General features: G+C 40.5%; 1 protein-coding gene across 2 annotated transcripts in view; it reads right to left on the reverse strand.

The window, feature by feature from the left end:
- The window catches only part of ZNF512 (zinc finger protein 512), a 34,420-nt gene that overhangs the window by 7,852 nt on the left and 8,169 nt on the right, over positions 1-18,399 (reverse strand). Inside the window, exons 3-11 of one of the 2 annotated variants that reach the window (XM_006930401.5) lie at positions 16,177-16,358; positions 14,879-14,974; positions 14,117-14,200; positions 13,337-13,461; positions 12,728-12,814; positions 12,214-12,312; positions 11,434-11,601; positions 7,836-8,030; positions 338-439 (exon numbers count right to left, since the gene is read on the reverse strand). In XM_006930401.5, coding sequence (XP_006930463.1) covers positions 338-439; positions 7,836-8,030; positions 11,434-11,601; positions 12,214-12,312; positions 12,728-12,814; positions 13,337-13,461; positions 14,117-14,200; positions 14,879-14,974; positions 16,177-16,358 — 1,138 coding nt within the window. Of the gene's footprint in view, positions 1-337; positions 440-7,835; positions 8,031-11,433; positions 11,602-12,213; positions 12,313-12,727; positions 12,815-13,336; positions 13,462-14,116; positions 14,201-14,878; positions 14,975-16,176; positions 16,362-18,399 lie in introns of both variants that reach the window. The other variant, XM_006930400.5, reaches the window with a different exon arrangement.

The raw sequence follows: 18,399 nt of genomic DNA on the forward strand, positions 1-18,399 counted from the left end.
TACCCTGCTGATAACCCACTACAACCTCATGGACACGTGGAGAGCGAAGCTCCCAGCTCAATTAGCTGCACAGAAGCTATCTTGGACGTTCAGGTCCCATATGAGCTTGCAGCTGAATACAACCCATGAGTGATCCCAGCTGACGCCATGTTTAGCAGGAGAAGGCTCTCTGAGCCCTGACAGAATTACTGACTCACAGAATTCTGAACAAATAAAATAACTAATGTTTTAAGCCACTAAGGTTCAGATAACTTTGTCATGAAGGAATCAGTAACTGAGACAGAAGTTTGATAAACTTGATAAACATTTACTGAAAAAATGAATGAGAAAGAACCACCTGGTTAGGACACTGAATGCGATGATATTTCTTGATATCTGACTTCCATTTGTGTAGTACTTCCTGGCTGAAGGTAGGAAGCCCAGGGCGAGTATATTTTAACTACAAGACAAGAAATATTTTATTGGAGGAATCCAACTTCCAACCAAAATACCCCAAAAGGTTCATACCCAACTCTTTAGGTTATGTAATTGTAATTCTGGAGTCTGACAAACATATTTTCATGTGCCAAAAATATTGTAGTAAGACCCTTTAAATACAAATTTATCTGAAACTGGTAAGTATAACTGTCTGTTTTTTAATCTTAGAATAGTTTTGATTTTTTTTTTAATTTTTTTTTTTCTTTCAGCGTTTTTATTTATTTTTGGGACAGAGAGAGACAGAGCATGAACGGGGGAGGGGCAGAGAGAGAGGGAGACACAGAATCGGAAACAGGCTCCAGGCTCCGAGCCATCAGCCCAGAGCCCGACGCGGGGCTCGAACTCACAGACCGCGAGATCGTGACCTGGCTGAAGTCGGACGCTTAACCGACTGCGCCACCCAGGCGCCCCAGAATAGTTTTGATTTTTAACAGAGGGCAGGAGAAGAGACTTTCAGATATAGCACTTCATCTACAGTTTTAAAAAGCTAGTGACAGAGCATTTACACAGTTAAAATACTCATTACGAAAAAGACAAAAATACAAATATGTACTGTAAAATACAGGTATACTCATAAATATGGTACATATATACACATATATATACAACATATGCAACAGAAATATATGTAGATGGGGGAAAAGCTAGAAGGCTATACATTAAAATGTTAACAGTAATCCTTTCTGGGTGGTAGAATTTTGAGTAGCTTTGGCGATTTTTCCCTGCTTATCTGCATTTCTTTTTTTTCAAAGGTGTCATGTTAATTTTTGGTATTTAAAAAATTCAGGGGCACCTGGGTGGCTCAGTCAATTGAGCATCCGACTTCGGCTCAGGTCGTGATCTCGTGGTTTGTGACTTCGAGCCCCGTATCTGGCTCTGTGCTGACAGCTCATCAGAGCCTGGAGCCTGCTTTGTATTCTGTCTCCCTTCTGTCTCCCTCTGCCCCTCCCCTGCTCATACTCTGTCTCTCTCTATTTTCTCTCTCAAAAATAAACATTTAAAAAAAACTCAAACAGAGGCACCTGGGTGGCTCAGTCGGTTGGGCGGCCGACTTCGGCTCAGGTCATGATCTCGTGGTCCATGAGTTCGAGCCCCGTGTCGGGCTCTGTGCTGACAGCTCAGAGCCTGGAGTCTGTTTCAGATTCTGTGTCTCCCTCTCTCTGACCCTCTCCCATTCATGCTCTGTCTCTCTCTGTCTCAAAACTAAATAAACATTAAAAAAAAAATTTTAACTCAAAAAAATTAAGGTTCAACCTAAAACAATGATGTGAGAGAACTTGGGGATGGAACACATGATTTTTACTTATACTGCCCAAGCAAAATTATTCTTCACACTTGCCTTCACATGCTTTGACCCAAGTTAGTCTCTCTCTTTTCTTTAGATTTATTTATTTATTTATTTATTTATTTACTTAGAGTCCAACGTGGGGCTCGAACTCACAACCCCAAGATCAAGAGTTACATGCTCCACCAATTGAGCCAGCCAGGTGCCCCTAAGTTAGTCTCTTCTTACAACTACTATAGTTTCCAGAAAAGAGACAGCTAGCACCTGTAGAGACAGTTCTTACAAAGTCCACCACAAGTAATAGCTGTATTTCCAGTGAGTAAACAATCCTCCTGCTTGGAAAATGGAAGTATCTGAAAAGAAGCTGATGCTCTTTCTGAGACAGAAAAACAGAACCAAAACCCAGAGGTAAGGGGAAATAAGGAAGGCAGCCTAAAGGAACTCTGCTAAATCTATAAGAGGAATCAGACACAGAGCTGGCTTTATTTATAAGCACCTCCTCTCTTCTGCAGCTAGGGTATACAGGTCCATCTAAAATCCTTTTATAGTGATAAGAGAATATTTGCATAAACTATTATATTCATATAATAAACTATCATGTTTACGCAGCTATAAAAAAAAGAAATGAGGATAATCTCTAAGAACACATATGGAGTGATTTCCAGGATACACTTTTAAGTGAAATAAAGCAAATTACAAAAGAGTATTTTTGTGAGAAAGAAAAAGATGTATGAAAATATGCATGTATCTGGTCATCTAGCCCATAAAAATACAGGAAGGACAAAGCAGAAACTGAGTGTGGTGGTCTCTGCAGGGAGCAGGGTGGGGACAGGATGGAAACAAAAGGGTATTCAGAATGGGAAAGCTGGGAAGAGGGCAGTGACCCTTCTATAAGATGACCTTTTGTATGGGTCTGACTTTTAGAACTATGGTAATGTTTCACATACCCCCCAAGAGAAATGACTAGTTTCTTTTTTTTTTTTAATGTTTTTTTTTTCAACGTTTTTTTTAATTTTATTTTTGGGACAGAGAGAGACAAAGCATGAACGGGGGAGGGGCAGAGAGAGAGGGAGACACAGAATCGGAAACAGGCTCCAGGCTCTGAGCCATCAGCCCAGAGTCTGATGCGGGGCTCGAACCCAGGGACCGCGAGATCGTGACCTGGCTGAAGTCGGACGCTTAACCGACTGCGCCACCCAGGCGCCCCAGAAATGACTAGTTTCAATTAAACAGGATGTAGGGGAACTCAAAATGTAAAGAAAAGTAACACATGAACCTAAGGATTACAAATGAGAAGCATAATGAAGGGAGCGAGGGAGAAAGCCAATCTAAATAACCGTAAAATAATACTTTGAGGGACGCCTGAGTGGCTCAGTCAGTGGAGCATCTGACTTTGGCTCAGGTCGTGATCTCACAGTTCATGTTAGTGTGGAGCCTGCTTGGAATTCTCTTTCTCCCTCTCTCTCTGCCCCTCCCTCACTCTCTCTCTCTCTCTCTCCCTCTCTCAAAATAAATAGATAAGTTAAAAAAAATAATAAAACAGTACTCTGACTATATACTGTAAGGCTGAAGATGAAAAGAACGATATACAAATATTCTTCTATAGCTAATAAACCTGTTTTTACAGGGGTATGGCTTAATAATTGTAAAACTACTTTATGTTATACTAGGACTAAGCAAATAAGTAAATATATTACAAACAGAGCTAGGTTTTCTTACTGTTAGAGAAAGGAGTTACAAATAAGCACAAAGGAAGGCAAGAATGAAACTTGTGGTGTTGGACTGGAAGTGAAGGTATCATGGCTTTAAATATGTATACAGACAGACATAAAAATGAACACAGAGTGTGTGTTTTCATCTACGAGTAGACATACATATATATCCTAGTTCTAGCCACCAAGAGGGCCCAGAAAGCAATGACACCCCAGCAGGTATGAGTACACCCAGCATTCAAATCTTGTTTTTTAAGTATATTCTCCAATAAAAGAAACCAGCATTCTTTAGAGAAATGGTTGATTCCAGGGCAGGGGAAGGGAATACACAAGATGACTCTACAGCACCTTATGTTGTCAAAGAGTACTCAAAAAAATGATAGAAGCATGTCAAAAAGGCACAGGTGCCCACTGCAAAGAGCTCTTGATGGCCAAATCTGGAACAATTTGAGCCAAAAAATGAATAATAATAATAATAGCACTGGATTATACACTTACAATAAAATATCCATGAGTCCATACTAATATAAATAGATTAAGAGAAAAAAAAGGACGTATTTTCTCACAGAATTTCAGTTAATAATTTATGGAAGAAGTAATGGAAACACAAACCATCATTAGGCAAACAACCATAATAATAACTGTTGCAGGCAAGAATCACTGACGGATGCTACAGCAAGTGGGCAGAGGTATGATAAGACACAGGGTAGTTGCACAGTGTCACTATCCCCACAAAATGTTCACTAATTACAAAGAGGAAAACTGTAATTTTGCCTTGGAGAAAACTGGACAATACACCCTAATCAAGTGATCAAAGTGATCACTGGTAAAAAAGACACATCAACATCATATACCTCCTAATATGGTACATTGAGAAAGGCAAACACTGCTTCAGTGGTAATCTTGACAAAAACATGTAACTTTCAATCTAATCTTGAGCAAACACTAGACAAATCCATATTAGGGATATTCTACAAAACAACGAGCCTGTTCTCTTCAAAAGTGTCAAGAGCACAAAAGATCAATAAAGCCAGAAGGATGATAACAGATGGGAGGAGACTAAGGAGACACAGTAAAGAGAATTAAATGTGAGATCTTGATGGGATCCTATGTTATTGGTTATGTAAGATGTTGGCATTAGGGGAAGCCAGGTAAAGAGCATATGGGAACTCTGTACTAATTTTGCAATGACTCGGTAAGTCTAAAATTATTTCCAAATACAAAGATTTTTGAAAAAGGAATATAGGGGTGTCTCGGTGGCTCAGTCAGTTAAGCTTCTGACTCTTGATTTCAGCTCAGGTCATGGTCTCACGGTTTGTGAGTTCGAGCCCTGTGTTGGATTCTGTCTCTCCCTCTCTCTGCCCTTGCCCTGCTTATGTGCTCTCTCTCTCAAAATAAATGGAAACATTTAAAAGAAAGGAATACATATTTGTGAAACAAGAAAAAATATTTATTGGTCTCTGCCCTCAGTTCCTGCTAATACTCAGTCTCTCAACCTGGTTCCTGATAGAGAGTTCCTAAAACACCTACTAATTTTCTGAGTAATACCAGTATTTGGACAGAGTTCATAAATCCCTTGGAATTTCCTGGGTGATATGAGTATCTTTTGTTTTGATGAGGTAATACTCTGTGGGTTCCTCAGTGGGCTAGCCACTGGCAAAACCAAGCCTTGATTAGAAGCTTTGAACTTTCAGACACATTCCCCATTCTCTAGAGAGGGAAAGGGGCTAGGGATAGTTAATCAATCATGCCTATGTGATAGAGCCTCTATAAAAATCCCAAAATTATGGGGTTCAGAGAGTATATATATGTGCCAAGAGGGTGATATACCTCCAACTCCACAGGGATAGGAGCTCCTATGCTGGGGACTCTTCTAGACCTCACTCTGTATTTCTTCATCTGGTTGTTCATCTGCAGATTTTATTATATCCTTTATAACAAACCACTAAACACCTTGCCCTGAGTTCTGTGAGCCATGCTAGCAAATTACCGAAACCAAGGAGGGGAGCATGGGAACCCCAATTTTTAGCCCAGTCAGTCAGAAGTACAGATGACAACCTGGGACTTGTGACTGGCACCTGAAATTGGAACAGTCCTGTGAGACTGAGCCCTTAACTTGTGGACCTGACACTAACTCCAGGTAGATAGTGTCAGGACTGAATTAAATTGTAGGACACGCAGATGGTGTTAGAAAATTAGTCTGTGTGGGAAAAAACCACACATCTGGTGTCAGAAGTGTTAAGTGTGTAGTAGTATGTGAGTAAAAGAAAACACAAGAGTTTTTCCTAGACCATATTGCTTGTATTTGCTTTAAAAAACACTGGAAGAACACACAAGAAACCAGTAAGAATGGTTACCATGGATACAGGCTAGAACAAGGATGGGGTGAGACTGAGATATCTCAATGTTTATTATCATTTTGACTTCTGAACAAGAATATATTATCTATTCCAATTAAATTTTTAGTTTAAAACAAAACAAAATAATAATGCCTTTAACCTACACAATGTCAAACTATAAAACTGATGATTTTAGGAGAGTATCTGCTAGATAAGACTGGCAAACCTTATCAATCAGTTAACAAATATTTATGTCTAATTCCCTACCACCGATCAACACAGTGAAAGCAAATGGACTACAATATCATAAGATACATACCACGGTACAAAATTCACATTTAAACTGAATTTAGATAACCACATACTTTAGCCTGTGGCAGGAAAAAAGTAGCAATGAGTCTGAAACAAAAAAGGATGCTCTGATACTCAAGAACAGGATCCAACTCCTTGGACACCAGTAGGACTGATTTTTAGACCAAATAAAAGGTATTCACTTCCACAAATTGACATTTTCTTATAATATATGACATTCCCCTCATGAGTCAAAGCCCTAGGCCAAATCTAAACTATCTTTCTTGATACCATGGAGAGTAATAGGTCCTTAGCTCTAACCTTAATCTTTACTCGTATATCCTCCCAAGCCCTTCCCATGACTACCCCATAGTCATATACTCCTTATCTCCTCTTGGCCAAATATGTTCCTTTGGTCTATGATCTATTTTAAACCAAAGGCTTCTAAGCTAGATTCTGTAACCCTGAGAAGTACACTTGGGGCCATGGAAGGAATGATAAAAGTATCAAGGAGAAGGCCAAGAAGGCAAAGTTTTGGGCTCACTACCCCTAGTTACATAGAGAAACTCCATTTTTAATTTTTTTTTTTTAATATTTATTTTTGAGAGAGAGAGAGAGAGAGAGAGAGAGAGAGACAGAGCATGAGCAGGGGAGGGGCAGAGAGAGAATGAGACACAGAATCCGAAGCAGCTCCAAGCTCTGAGCTATCAGCAGATAGCCCAACATGGAACTCAAACTCACAAACTGCAAGATCATGACCTTGGCTGAAGTTGGACACTTACCCAGCTGAGCCACCTAGGCACCCCAGTGACTCTATTTTAAGTTATTCTACATATTGGTGTTTTATATAATTTTCATTTGGAAAAAAAAGAGTGGGTGGGGAGAGGAGTTCTGTTGCTAGAAAAACAAACTGAAATCATTTATCTAAACTAAATATAAACTACTACATACAAATTAACAAAGTGGAAACAGAGACTAACAAAAGACTAACAAAAAACTAACAAAGTGGAAACAAAGACTAACAAAAAAAGACTAATCTGGGAATTCGGATTCCCTCCAGAAGCAGTTCAAAATTAAGAGGGTTCCTTAAGGAATTTCTGAAACAGACGGTCTCTCTAGGACCCATATGAATCCAAACACTGAAGCTGGATCAGACATACTCCATCTCTAAGGATTAAGAAGCAACATACTGATGAAGAAATTGTAGTTTATATACACAATGGAGTACTATGTGGCAATGAGAAAGAATGAAATATGGCCCTTTGTAGCAAGGTGGATGGAACTGGAGAGTGTTATGCTAAGTGAAATAAGCCATACAGAGAAAGACAGATACCATATGTTTTCACTCTTATGTGGATCCTGAGAAACTTAACAGGAACCCATGGGGAGGGGAAGGAAAAAAAAAAGAGAGGTTAGAGTGGGAGACAGCCAAAGCATAAGAGACTCTTAAAAAATGAGAACAAACTGAGGGCTAATGGGGGGTGGGAAGGAGGGGAGGGTGGGTGATGGGTATTGAAGAGGGCATCTTTTGGGATGCACTGGGTGTTGTATGGAAACCAATTTGACAATAAATTTCATATATTTAAAAAAAATAAAATTAATTAATTAATTAATTAATTTAAAAAAAGCAGCAACATACTGTTTATCATGTACTCAAGTGCATTTACTTTTCCGTATGTACGAAGCACAACATCAGACATGGTTCAAAATGAACGCAAGTTTCTACTTTACCTTCCGATCATCAGGCACCAAATCTTGAAGCACCTTCCTCTTAGGCCATTCCTTGGCCAGTTCAGCAGAAGCCAGCTCCTGCAGGTGGTACACAGCTATCTTGGCAGAACGCCTCTGAACTCGACCCCCACTCTTTGGCTCCAGGCTCATCTCCTTTAAGCACTCTGGCTGTCCTGACTCTGGAAAGAATGAGATCTGCAAGAATGAGACATAGCAAAACACAGGCCTGAGAAGTGGCTTCCATCAAAGCCAATGATTAAGGGCTATCCTTCCTGCTCTAAGTATCAAAAGCTCTTCACTGGCTTGCTAACCACTAGCATAAAGCTCTACCACCTTCATGCGTATTTTGCTGATATAAAAAATTTCTTAGGGTGAAGTCTGTTCTATTTTAATAAGTAAAGGTCAAGACATAGCCATGTGCAAAGACATGAACCTCAACCCATTCCTATCTCATACTACATATAAAAATTAACTCAAGGGGCGCCTCGGTGGCGCAGTCGGTTAAGCGTCCGACTTCAGCCAGGTCACGATCTCACGGTCCGTGAGTTCGAGCCCCGCGTCAGGCTCTGGGCTGATGGGTCAGAGCCTGGAGCCTGCTTCCGATTCTGTGTCTCCCTCTCTCTCTGCCCCTCCCCCGTTCATGCTCTGTCTCTCTCTGTCCCAAAAATAAATAAACGTTGAAAAAAAAAATTTTTTTTTTTAATTAACTCAAAATGAAATGTAAACCATGTAACTATAAAACTTCTAGAAGAAACAAAGGGAGGACATTTTTGTAATCCTGGGTGTAATGGTTTTTGATGTGTCACCCTGGCTAGGCTACAGTCATCAATTATTCAATTAAACGCTAATCTATGTGCTGCTGTGAAGGTACTTTGTAGATCTAATTAAAGTCCAGAATCAGTTGACTTTCAGTAAGAGAGGTGCGACAGAAGAAAAGGCAGGAGAGATTCAGAGTGTGAGAGAGACTCAATACTGCTGCTGACTTGAAGAGGAAGGGACCACAAGCCACAGAACATAGATGGCCTTCAGAACCAGAGAACAACTCTCGGCCTACAGCAAGCAAGGAAATGAGGTCCTACAACTAACTGCATGGAACTCAAGTCTTAATTTTAACGAGCCTCAAAACAGATTCTCCCCTTGAGCCTCCAAAAAGGAACAGTCCTACTGACATTTTGATGCCAGCCTGGTGAGGTCCTACACAGGGGAGCCAGCTGAGCTGTGCTATCCCTGGACTGCGGGCCTAATACACTGAAACAATACAGTTGTGTTCTTTAGGCCATTAATTCTGTGGTGATTTTTTTTAAATGTTTTATTTTCTGAGAGAGAGACAAGAGTGTGAGTGGGGAAGGGGCAGAGAGAGAGGAAGACACAGAATCAGAAACAGGCTCCAGGCTCTGTGCTGACAGCTCAGACGCAGGGCTGGAACCCAAGAACTGTGAGATCATGACCTGAGCCAAAGTCAGACACTCAACCGACTGAGCCACCCAGGCCCCCTTGTGATTTTTTAAAGCAGCAATAGAAAATTGGGTTGGGGGGTGCCTGGGTGGCTCAGTTCATGATCTCACAGTTCATGAGTTCAAGCCCCGTATCTGGCCCTGTGCTGACAGCTCAGAGCCTGGAGCTTGTTTCAGATTCTGTGTCTCCCTCTCTCTCTCTCTCTGCCCCTCCGCCACTCACACTCTGTCTCTCTCAAAAATAAATAAAAACATTTAAAAGAAAAGAAAAGAAAAGAAAACTGGGTTGGGCAAAGAGATATTAGAAACAACAACAACAAAAGCATTACCCATAAAAGGAAAAAATGATAAACCGAACTTAAGAACTATGCTCTTTGAAAAACACTATAGGGGTGCCTGGGTGTCTCAGTCGTTTGAGCATCTATCTGACTCTTGATATCAGCTCAGGTCATGATCTCACAGCTGTGAGATCAAGCCCCACATCAAGCTCCACACTAAGCAGAGCCTGCTTGGGCTTCTCTCTCTCCCTCTCCCCCTCCCTTGCTTGGGTGCTCTCTCTCCCTCTCAAGATAAATAAACTTATAAAAAAAATTTAGAACACTGTAAATAAATGAAAACACAAACTACAGACTGGGAGAAAATATTTGCAAAACATGTATCTGATGAAGGGCTTCTGTCCAAAATATATAAAAAACTTAGAATATTCTCAAAACTTCCTAGTAAGACAACAAAACTCCAATAATAAAGGATTTCAATGGCCACTTCAAAAAAGAAGACACTTCACTAACAACTGACATTGCCAATAAACAAATGAAAAGATGGTCAATGTCATTAGTCACTAGGGAGATGCAAATTTAAACTTCAGTGAAATACCACTGCATACCTAATAGAATGGACTAAGAAAAAAATGAAATTAACAATAGCAAATCCTAACAAGGATACAAAGCAACTGGAATTCTCATATTTTATTAGTGAGAATGCAAAATGGTACAGCCACTCTGAAAAAGAGTTTGGCAGTTTCTCATAAAGTTAAACATACATTTATCATATGACCTAGCTATCCCATTCCTAAGTATTTACCCAAGAGAAATTAAAATTTATTTTCACACAAAAGCCTTTTATGTGAATGTTTATAGTAACTTTATTCATAATTGCCAAAATATGGGAACAACCCAAATGTTCTTCAACTGATGAATGGATAAAGAAACTGTGAAACATCCATACAATGGAATCCTAGACAGAAATAAAAAGAAATAAATTAATGATACATGCAACACATGGATGAGTCTCAAATGTATTATGCTAAGTGAAAGAAGCCAGACTCAAAAGGAAGGCTACATATTGTATGACTCCATTTATAGGACATTGTGAAAAAAGCAAAACTATAGGGACAGAAAATAAATCAGTGGTCAAATCGTTCTATATCTTGATTGTGGTGGTGACTACATGACTATGTATTTGTCAAAACTCGTAACTGCACACTAAAAAGGGTGAATATTGGGGCGCCTAGGTGGCTCAGGCGGTTAAGCGTCCAACCTCGGCTCAAGTCATGATCTCACGGTTCGTCGGTTTGAGCCCCGCATCAGGCTTTGTGCTGACAGCTCAGAGCCTGGAGCCTGCTTCCGATTCTGTGCCTCCTTCTCTCTCTCTGCCCACCCCCCCATACTGTCTTTGCTCTCAAAAAATAAACATTAAAAAAAATAAAAAATTAAAAGGGTGAACATTAATTATCATATGTAAATTATACCTTGAAACTGAATTCTAAAAAGAAACATGAGGTGGGGGAAGCCTAGAAATGTAATCAAGGGGGAAAAAAATCAAGACAAAAAAATTGGAATGGAAGAACCAGCCAGACAGAAATTTCCACAAAATTTCTAGCTAAATCGGAATGCTTAAGCTTTAAAAGTGTAATAATGAGTTTACTTCTGCACAGATTACACGCTGAACTTTGATTTCTCTAACCTAATTATGTTCAAAAGGCAGAAATAAGAGAACCAAGGAAAAATAAGGAAAGGAAAACAAAAGCATTCAAAGATTAAAAGGGGATACAAATAAGGAACAGCAGATGTATGGGAAGATGTCGGAGTAAGGAGTCCCCAAAAAACAGATCCCCAAACAGGGTCTGGAAAGTAATCAGTACTCACAGGCCCATGCTCTGACCTCAGGTGATACGCAAGTCCAGCCTTCGATTTATATGGCTTTCCACAGTGGTGACATTTCAGGGTCATCTCCTCCAGCTCTGCAGCCCCTTTGCCACATTTTCTGACATGGTACAGATATCCCATGATGCTGGTGAAGCTACTAGAGCAACTCTGAACACAGGAGAAAGGCCTGAACTATAATCTTACATCTTTTGACATGATTTCTCAATTTCTCAACAGCCACAAAGCATTCAACCACCACCTCACGTAAATAGATCCTCTGGTATCACTAGACCCTCTCCAACACTTCCCGTTGGCACAACCTTTCCTTGGCCCTTGTGCCTGGCCGAACGCCTGTCCTGTCCACCACCAACCGTGACAGTCAATCAGTTTAGTTGGCATTCAGTAAACTGGATCTGTGTGTCTCCCCTGTGGCAGAGCTTCCTCTCTGGTCTATGACTCGACTCCACCCCAGTATCATACACCCAGCAATGGCAAAGCTCCTCACAGTGAGAATACCAAGATCCTTTTCATCACACTAAAAAAGGATGGTAAAGAAACTCCTTTGAACAAAGGGAAAGAGGGGAGAAATAAGTTTATGGAGATGAGAAAGAAAATAAAGAGCTACTAATGAATTCAAAACAGCTGGAAAAGCAGGAGCCACTCTTACGCTGTACGATGAGACAGAACCAGGTCTACAAGAGAGAAGAAATGGAACAAAATAACAGAAAGACATTGATTCAAGACTCCAGGCAGAAGGAGACACTGTCCCTGGGCTCTTACCTCGCGCATGCACCTGAGCTTTCCCAGTCTCTTTAAAACTGTTCGGAGCCGTTCTCTCTCACTTGGTTCGTCTATTTCATCTCCAGCCTTCAAAATGGGCTAGAAAGCAAGACAAGCAAACAAGCAGATGATTCATGGAAAAGACAGATACAGAAAAAAATTGTATCATAGGAGAATCAAGGACTGGACTAGCACCTAAGCCGATGCCCATGAAGCTTAGTTATCTGACTCCTGGCTTTCTCCATCTTCTCCTAGACAGACAAGGAAGCAAATATAATGCAAATAAGAGCTCAGAGCCTCTATCTTCCAGGAGACGAACCTTTGGGGCTAACCTAAACACACAAATACCCACCGCAAAGGTTTCATGTGCATGACTCTTCTATCAAAAAGGTATTCTTGCTCACACCCCTATAAAGCCCCAGAGCCTTAGACACCTCCACTGGGTTATCCACACTCATCTAAGTAAAGACATCCAAACACACACAGGCTCATACAGGACAGAAGATACTCTTACCAAGCTATTATGATTTGCCATCACGTGATACTTCATCCCTGCCAGTGAACGAAGTTGTTTCCCACAATGATGACAAGTAAACATTTCCTACAGGAAGAAATACTGCTCAGTGTCAGGTTGTTCAACAGAGAAACAGAATGTAACAGAGTCCTACCCGGATGCTCTCGTCTGTGTCTCCTTTATTTCCAAACCCAAAGAATCTCAAAACCCCACAACCTCAGTGTCATATCCTCAAGGGTAAAGAAGTAAAAGTAACTCATTTTTAAAGGAGTAAGAATTACCATTTACTGAGCGCCAACATTTGCCGAGTAACGGGGTGGGCACTCAGCATGTATTCTTTCTTATCCCCTCAGGGACTACATAAAATTATTTGTATAATTTGTAATATAAATGAGAAAACCAAGGTCCACACATAAAAAGCTAAATGACACAACCAGTAAGTGGCTAAATGAAGATTCAAACCCAAGTCTGTCAGACTCTAAAGCCTCTGTTTTCCTTGTAACACAATGCTGCTGCTTCTCCACAGTAATCAGCACACTGACACAGCGATAGTTGTCTGAGGTATGGGAAAAGGTCATAACCCTTATGAAACGCCACAAAATCTCTAACCTGTTTGCAGGTCTCCATGTGTTTCTTTAAGCCCTCTATGGTCTTCCTCCCCACCGCCTGGCAGGTAGGACAGGAGACACTGCCTTTATCCACAATTTCTAGGTACCATTGTTCCTCCAAACTGCCTACAAAGCAGAGAAAGAAACACTTCATAATTTGCAGAATTCTCTAGAAACAGAAAACGTATTCCTGGAATTTAGTAAAAGTATCATTTTTTTTCCTTCCTGGGGAAAAGACTCTTTCTAGAAGTAATTTTTTTTCAGACAATGAGGAGTTTCTGATACTCCTACTCAGTCCTCCACGACCAAAACCATTTGAGAACCATTCAAAAGCCCAGCAGCTTAAAGAACCGGGCAACATTTTTTTTTTCTAGCTTTACTGAGGTATAACCAACAATGGGGCAACATTTTCACAGCAGCATATAATAATGGGATACTTAGATATATAACAGCCAATTTCCTGTTTCCTGTGTGTCTGAGATGTTCTTAAATGTTTTTATCCCCATTTAGTCTCCATGAAAATTCTGACTACCTTCATTATCCCTATTTAGAGACAAGGTAACTGAAGCCTGCAGAAGTTAACTAGATGAAGGCAGACCAGAAAATGAGTTAAGAGCCAAAACTTAAAGGCGGGTCTGACTGGCCTCCAAACCCATACCCTTAATAACTGCCTCCTTAAAGAAACTCTTTATAACATCACTCCTTGACCAACAACAACAACAACAAAAAAAAAACAGAGTGCAAGACCTTGATACCCCAAAGCTTCCAACAGAAAACATACCTGCTGCGTAAGCTGGTGGTTCCTTCCGAATACGACGAGCCTGGGATTTAGGATTAGGTTGAGTTTTAGGCCGTTGCTTCCTCCCTGACACAAGACAGAAACTTGAAGCCCAACATATCACCTTTGCTATCCAATCTGTTACTATCAAAATTTCCTCCCATCTCTTCTCAACATCCTATGTCCCACTCCCTCAACCAACCGTCTCCCTTAAGTTATGACAGGGTCCCTCTCTCTCTGCCCCTCCCCCATTTGTGCTCTATCTCTGTCTCTCAAAAATGAATAAATGTAAAAAAAAATTAAAAAAAAAAGTGCTCGCTTCAGCAGCACATATAAGCATTCCATATTTAAAAAAAAATAAAATAAAAATAATAGGGGCGCCTGGGTGGCTCAGCCAGTTAAGCATCCGACTTCGGCTCAGGTCATGATCTCGCAGTTCGTGGGTTCGAGCCCCACATTGGGCTCTGTGCTGATAGCTCGGAGCCTGGAGCCTGCTTCGGATTCTGTGTCTCCTTCTCTCTCTGCCCCTCCCCCATTTGTGCTCTGTCTCTCTCTGTCTCTCAAAAATGAGTAAATGTGAAAAAAAAAAAGTTATGACAGGAAAAAAACAAAAAAGTCAGGTAGGATGAAAGCCATTCCTCGCCAAAAAATCAAAGGGTTCAGCAGTGCTCCAAGGGCCAAAACCTCAGGTCTCTCTCCCTTTTACCCCTGAAGAATAAAGCCAAGGTACCCAAGGGAAAAGAATTAGCAAAGTTACTCCCTCACCATAAAGCTTATGCTTCTTCTGAGGAAATTCTCGATAGTCTTCATCTTCTTCCTGCCTGGGTTTCCTTTTTCCTTTGGTTGATACTCCACCTGACCCTGAAATACCACACAAAAACAAACAAACAAAACCCTCGGTATGGCTTACAAGTGAACATACTGGCCAGCCTTCAAAATATCACTCACCAAAAAAAAAAAAAAAAAAAAAAAAAAACAAAGCACACTCACAAGGTCATCACAGGAGAGATCATCAGCAAACACAAGGCCCACAGAAGTATCTGTGACAGTTTTAGGGAAGTTGGTAAAACGTCACTAACTCATTCGACCTCCCCATTTCATTTTTTTACTGTTCTCCATCCCAACTGATCCATTGTTCCCCATGAATAATAAAGGCCTCTAAACGTCAACAGAGGATGAAATTGGCATAATGGGAAAGAAGTTCAAATCATTTGAAGAGGAAAGGCTGATACCCGTATACCCTAGAGGAGTAAGAATTTCACTCTAAAATAAAAGGACAGTTGGGAATGCAAGCTGGTGCAGCCACTCTGGAAAACAGTATGGAGGTTCCTCAAAAAACTAAAAATAGAACTACCCTACGACCCGGCAATTGCACTACTAGGCATTTATCCAAGGGATACAGGTGTGCTGTTTCGAAGGGACACATGCACCCCCATGTTTGTAGCAGCACTATCAACAATAGCCAAAGTATGGAAAGAGCCCAAATGTCCATCGTTGGATGAATGGATAAAGAAGATGTGGTATATATATACAATGGAGTTTTACTCGGCAATCAAAAAGAATGAAATCTTGCCATTTGCAACTACGTGGATGGAACTGGAGGGTGTTATGCTAAGTGAAATTAGTCAAAGAAAGACAAAAATCATATGACTTCACTCATATGAGGACTTTAAGAGACAAAACAGATGAACATAATGGAAGGGAAACAAAAATCATATAAAAACAGGGAGGGGGACAAAACAGAAGAGACTCATAAATATGGAGAACAAACTGAGGGTTACTGGAGGGGTGGTGGGAGGGGGGATGGGCTAAATGGATAAGGGGCACTAAGGAATCTACTCCTGAAATCAGTGTTGCACTATATACTAACTAATTTGGATGTAAATTTAAAAAAATAATAAACTAAAAAAATAAAATAAAAGGACAGTTCACAAAGCTTAACAGTGTGTGACAGCCTAACACAGATGTGAGAAACATATGTGATGCTTAATACTTTTAAGAACCATTTACAACAGCTACCTAGAAAATGCTCTGTCTTTGAAATAAAGCAGAGATACTGGTACCTTCAACACGCGAAGCAGCAGCTGCCTTGACCCTTCTCATCTTCATCCAGTAGGTAGACTTTCGGAAGGACGCTGGAAAATCACTCACTGGCTCACATGAAGAAGCAGACGACGAGCCGCTTAAGGAGTCATCGTGAGGAATAGTGTACTGGAAACTATTATCCTTTATGGAGCACTGGGTCCTGCTATTAATATGACACAAATATATATACCACAAGAGTAAAGTTCCTATTAATTATTTTATATCATAAGAAGTTGGTAACCGATGCAAAACCTAAGAAGCCTGATAATAAAAACAGGATTAGGTTGTAATCTTACAATTACAATGGCTGACCAAAGGCAACATATAAAATTATTATTATACTTTATTGTGATAAGAGAAAGCAGTACACATTAGTGCTCACTCTGCAGTCCAAGTAGGCATTCTTTCCTAGATTGATTCAAGAAAAGAAAGTAGTCAAGGTAATAGGCTGTTCTACGACCCTTCAGAAGATCCCATGGATCTGTAACCAGGCACCTCTATTTCTCTAAGAGAGGGACAGTAACTAAACAGTACCCCTGAGAATAAAGAAGGAAAAAAACAGTTTGTAGGGCTCTAGTCTGCTCCATCTTCCCTCTCCCTTAGCCTCCTCCCTAAACCTGGTGTCAGGGCTGTCCTGTCTTATTTAGGTAATATGATTCTTAGTTCTCACAGTTAAAGGAAGGGTGCTGTCTTGTCTGAGGTAAGCTGGCCAGACAAGTCTGATACACAGCTGGATTCCAAATTCCCAAATTTAAGACCAGTCACTATGTAGTTAACAAACATGACTGAGTAATTACAAAGTTATCTTCTAGGAGGCTCAGAATGCACAGAGGAGCAGCAGTTCTAAAAAGTGTGGTCCAAGAACCTCTGAGACATCCTTCTCCAGCTAAAGATCTGTGTGAGGCATGTGTTAGGCTTATGGTTCAGAAAGATCACTCTGGATGCTATACATTAGATGACCCATGGAGGAAAAGTGAATAAAGGGAGAAGAGGTAGCAGTTTATTGTAATAGAATAGATAAGAGATGATAAGGACTTGAACTAAGGTCTTGTAGTAGACGTAAATTGGCAGATTCAATATAATACTTTAAATGTTTACTTATTTATTTCGAAAGAGAGAGTGTGCACATAGGCACAAAAGCCGTCCTGAGAGAGAGGGGGAGAGAAAGAATCCCAAGCAGGCGCGCCGTCAGCACAGAGACCGATGTGGGGCTCAATCTCGTGAACTGTGAGATCATGACCTCAGCCAAAATCAAGAGTTGGCCGCTTAACCTACTAAGCCACCCAGGTGCCCCTAGGTGACCATTCATAAGAAATATGTAAGTAAAATGTGATACATGTCTACTATGGAATACTATGTAGTTGTTAGAAGCAATAAACCATTTCTACACATAGAGACATGAACATAACCAAAAAGCATACTGTTGAATGACAGAAGTAACAGAACAAGACTAATGTCAATTGGGTAAATTAAAAACAAATATACGTGTAAACAGCACTAGCTATTTTACAAAGATTCATAAATATTTAAGGGCAAATGTCACACTTGCTAACATGGTTGTCTCTGGAAGGAGATGGAAATGGAAACAGGTAAAACAAAAAATAGGGACTGATGATGTCAGTATACTCTGAGCAGGGAAGAATGATTTTCACTTCTCTGCACATGAGATCCAAAATTACAAATTTAATACAGCAAAGTCTTGATTCAGCCATGGTGCATAAGCCCTCTACAGCCCATCCCTCCTGCTTATTACAACTAAAAATCCTAGATTCTGAAAAGAAAACAAAGCAGGTGGATTGTGGAGAGAAGTCAAAACTGGGAGAAGTGACTCCCATGGGATGTATTCCCCCCCCCCCTTTTTTTTGTTTTCCATCACATGTGGCTCTGCAATAAGGGTGGGCCCATTTGTAGAGTGGCATGGGCAGCCTACATTCCAACAAAAACTCTATCTTTCTGACCAGAGAAACTAGGAAAAGGGGTCTCTATAGACCAGAAGGTGTGAGAGAGCTGTGAAGAAGAGACACGCAAAGAAGGTAATCGCATAATTCTGTCTGAATTCATACAAATCACAGCTTAATCTGAGCCATGTATGTGTGGAGCATACCCAAGCCAGTTTAGCAAAGGCTTCAAAAGGTGAAATAAGATTTTAACAAATTGCACAAGCCTCAGACTAACCCCTGAGCTACTAGTGAAAGACAGAC

This window comes from Felis catus, chromosome A3 (assembly GCF_018350175.1).
Source record: "Felis catus isolate Fca126 chromosome A3, F.catus_Fca126_mat1.0, whole genome shotgun sequence".
Classification (NCBI taxonomy): Eukaryota; Metazoa; Chordata; class Mammalia; order Carnivora; family Felidae; genus Felis; species Felis catus.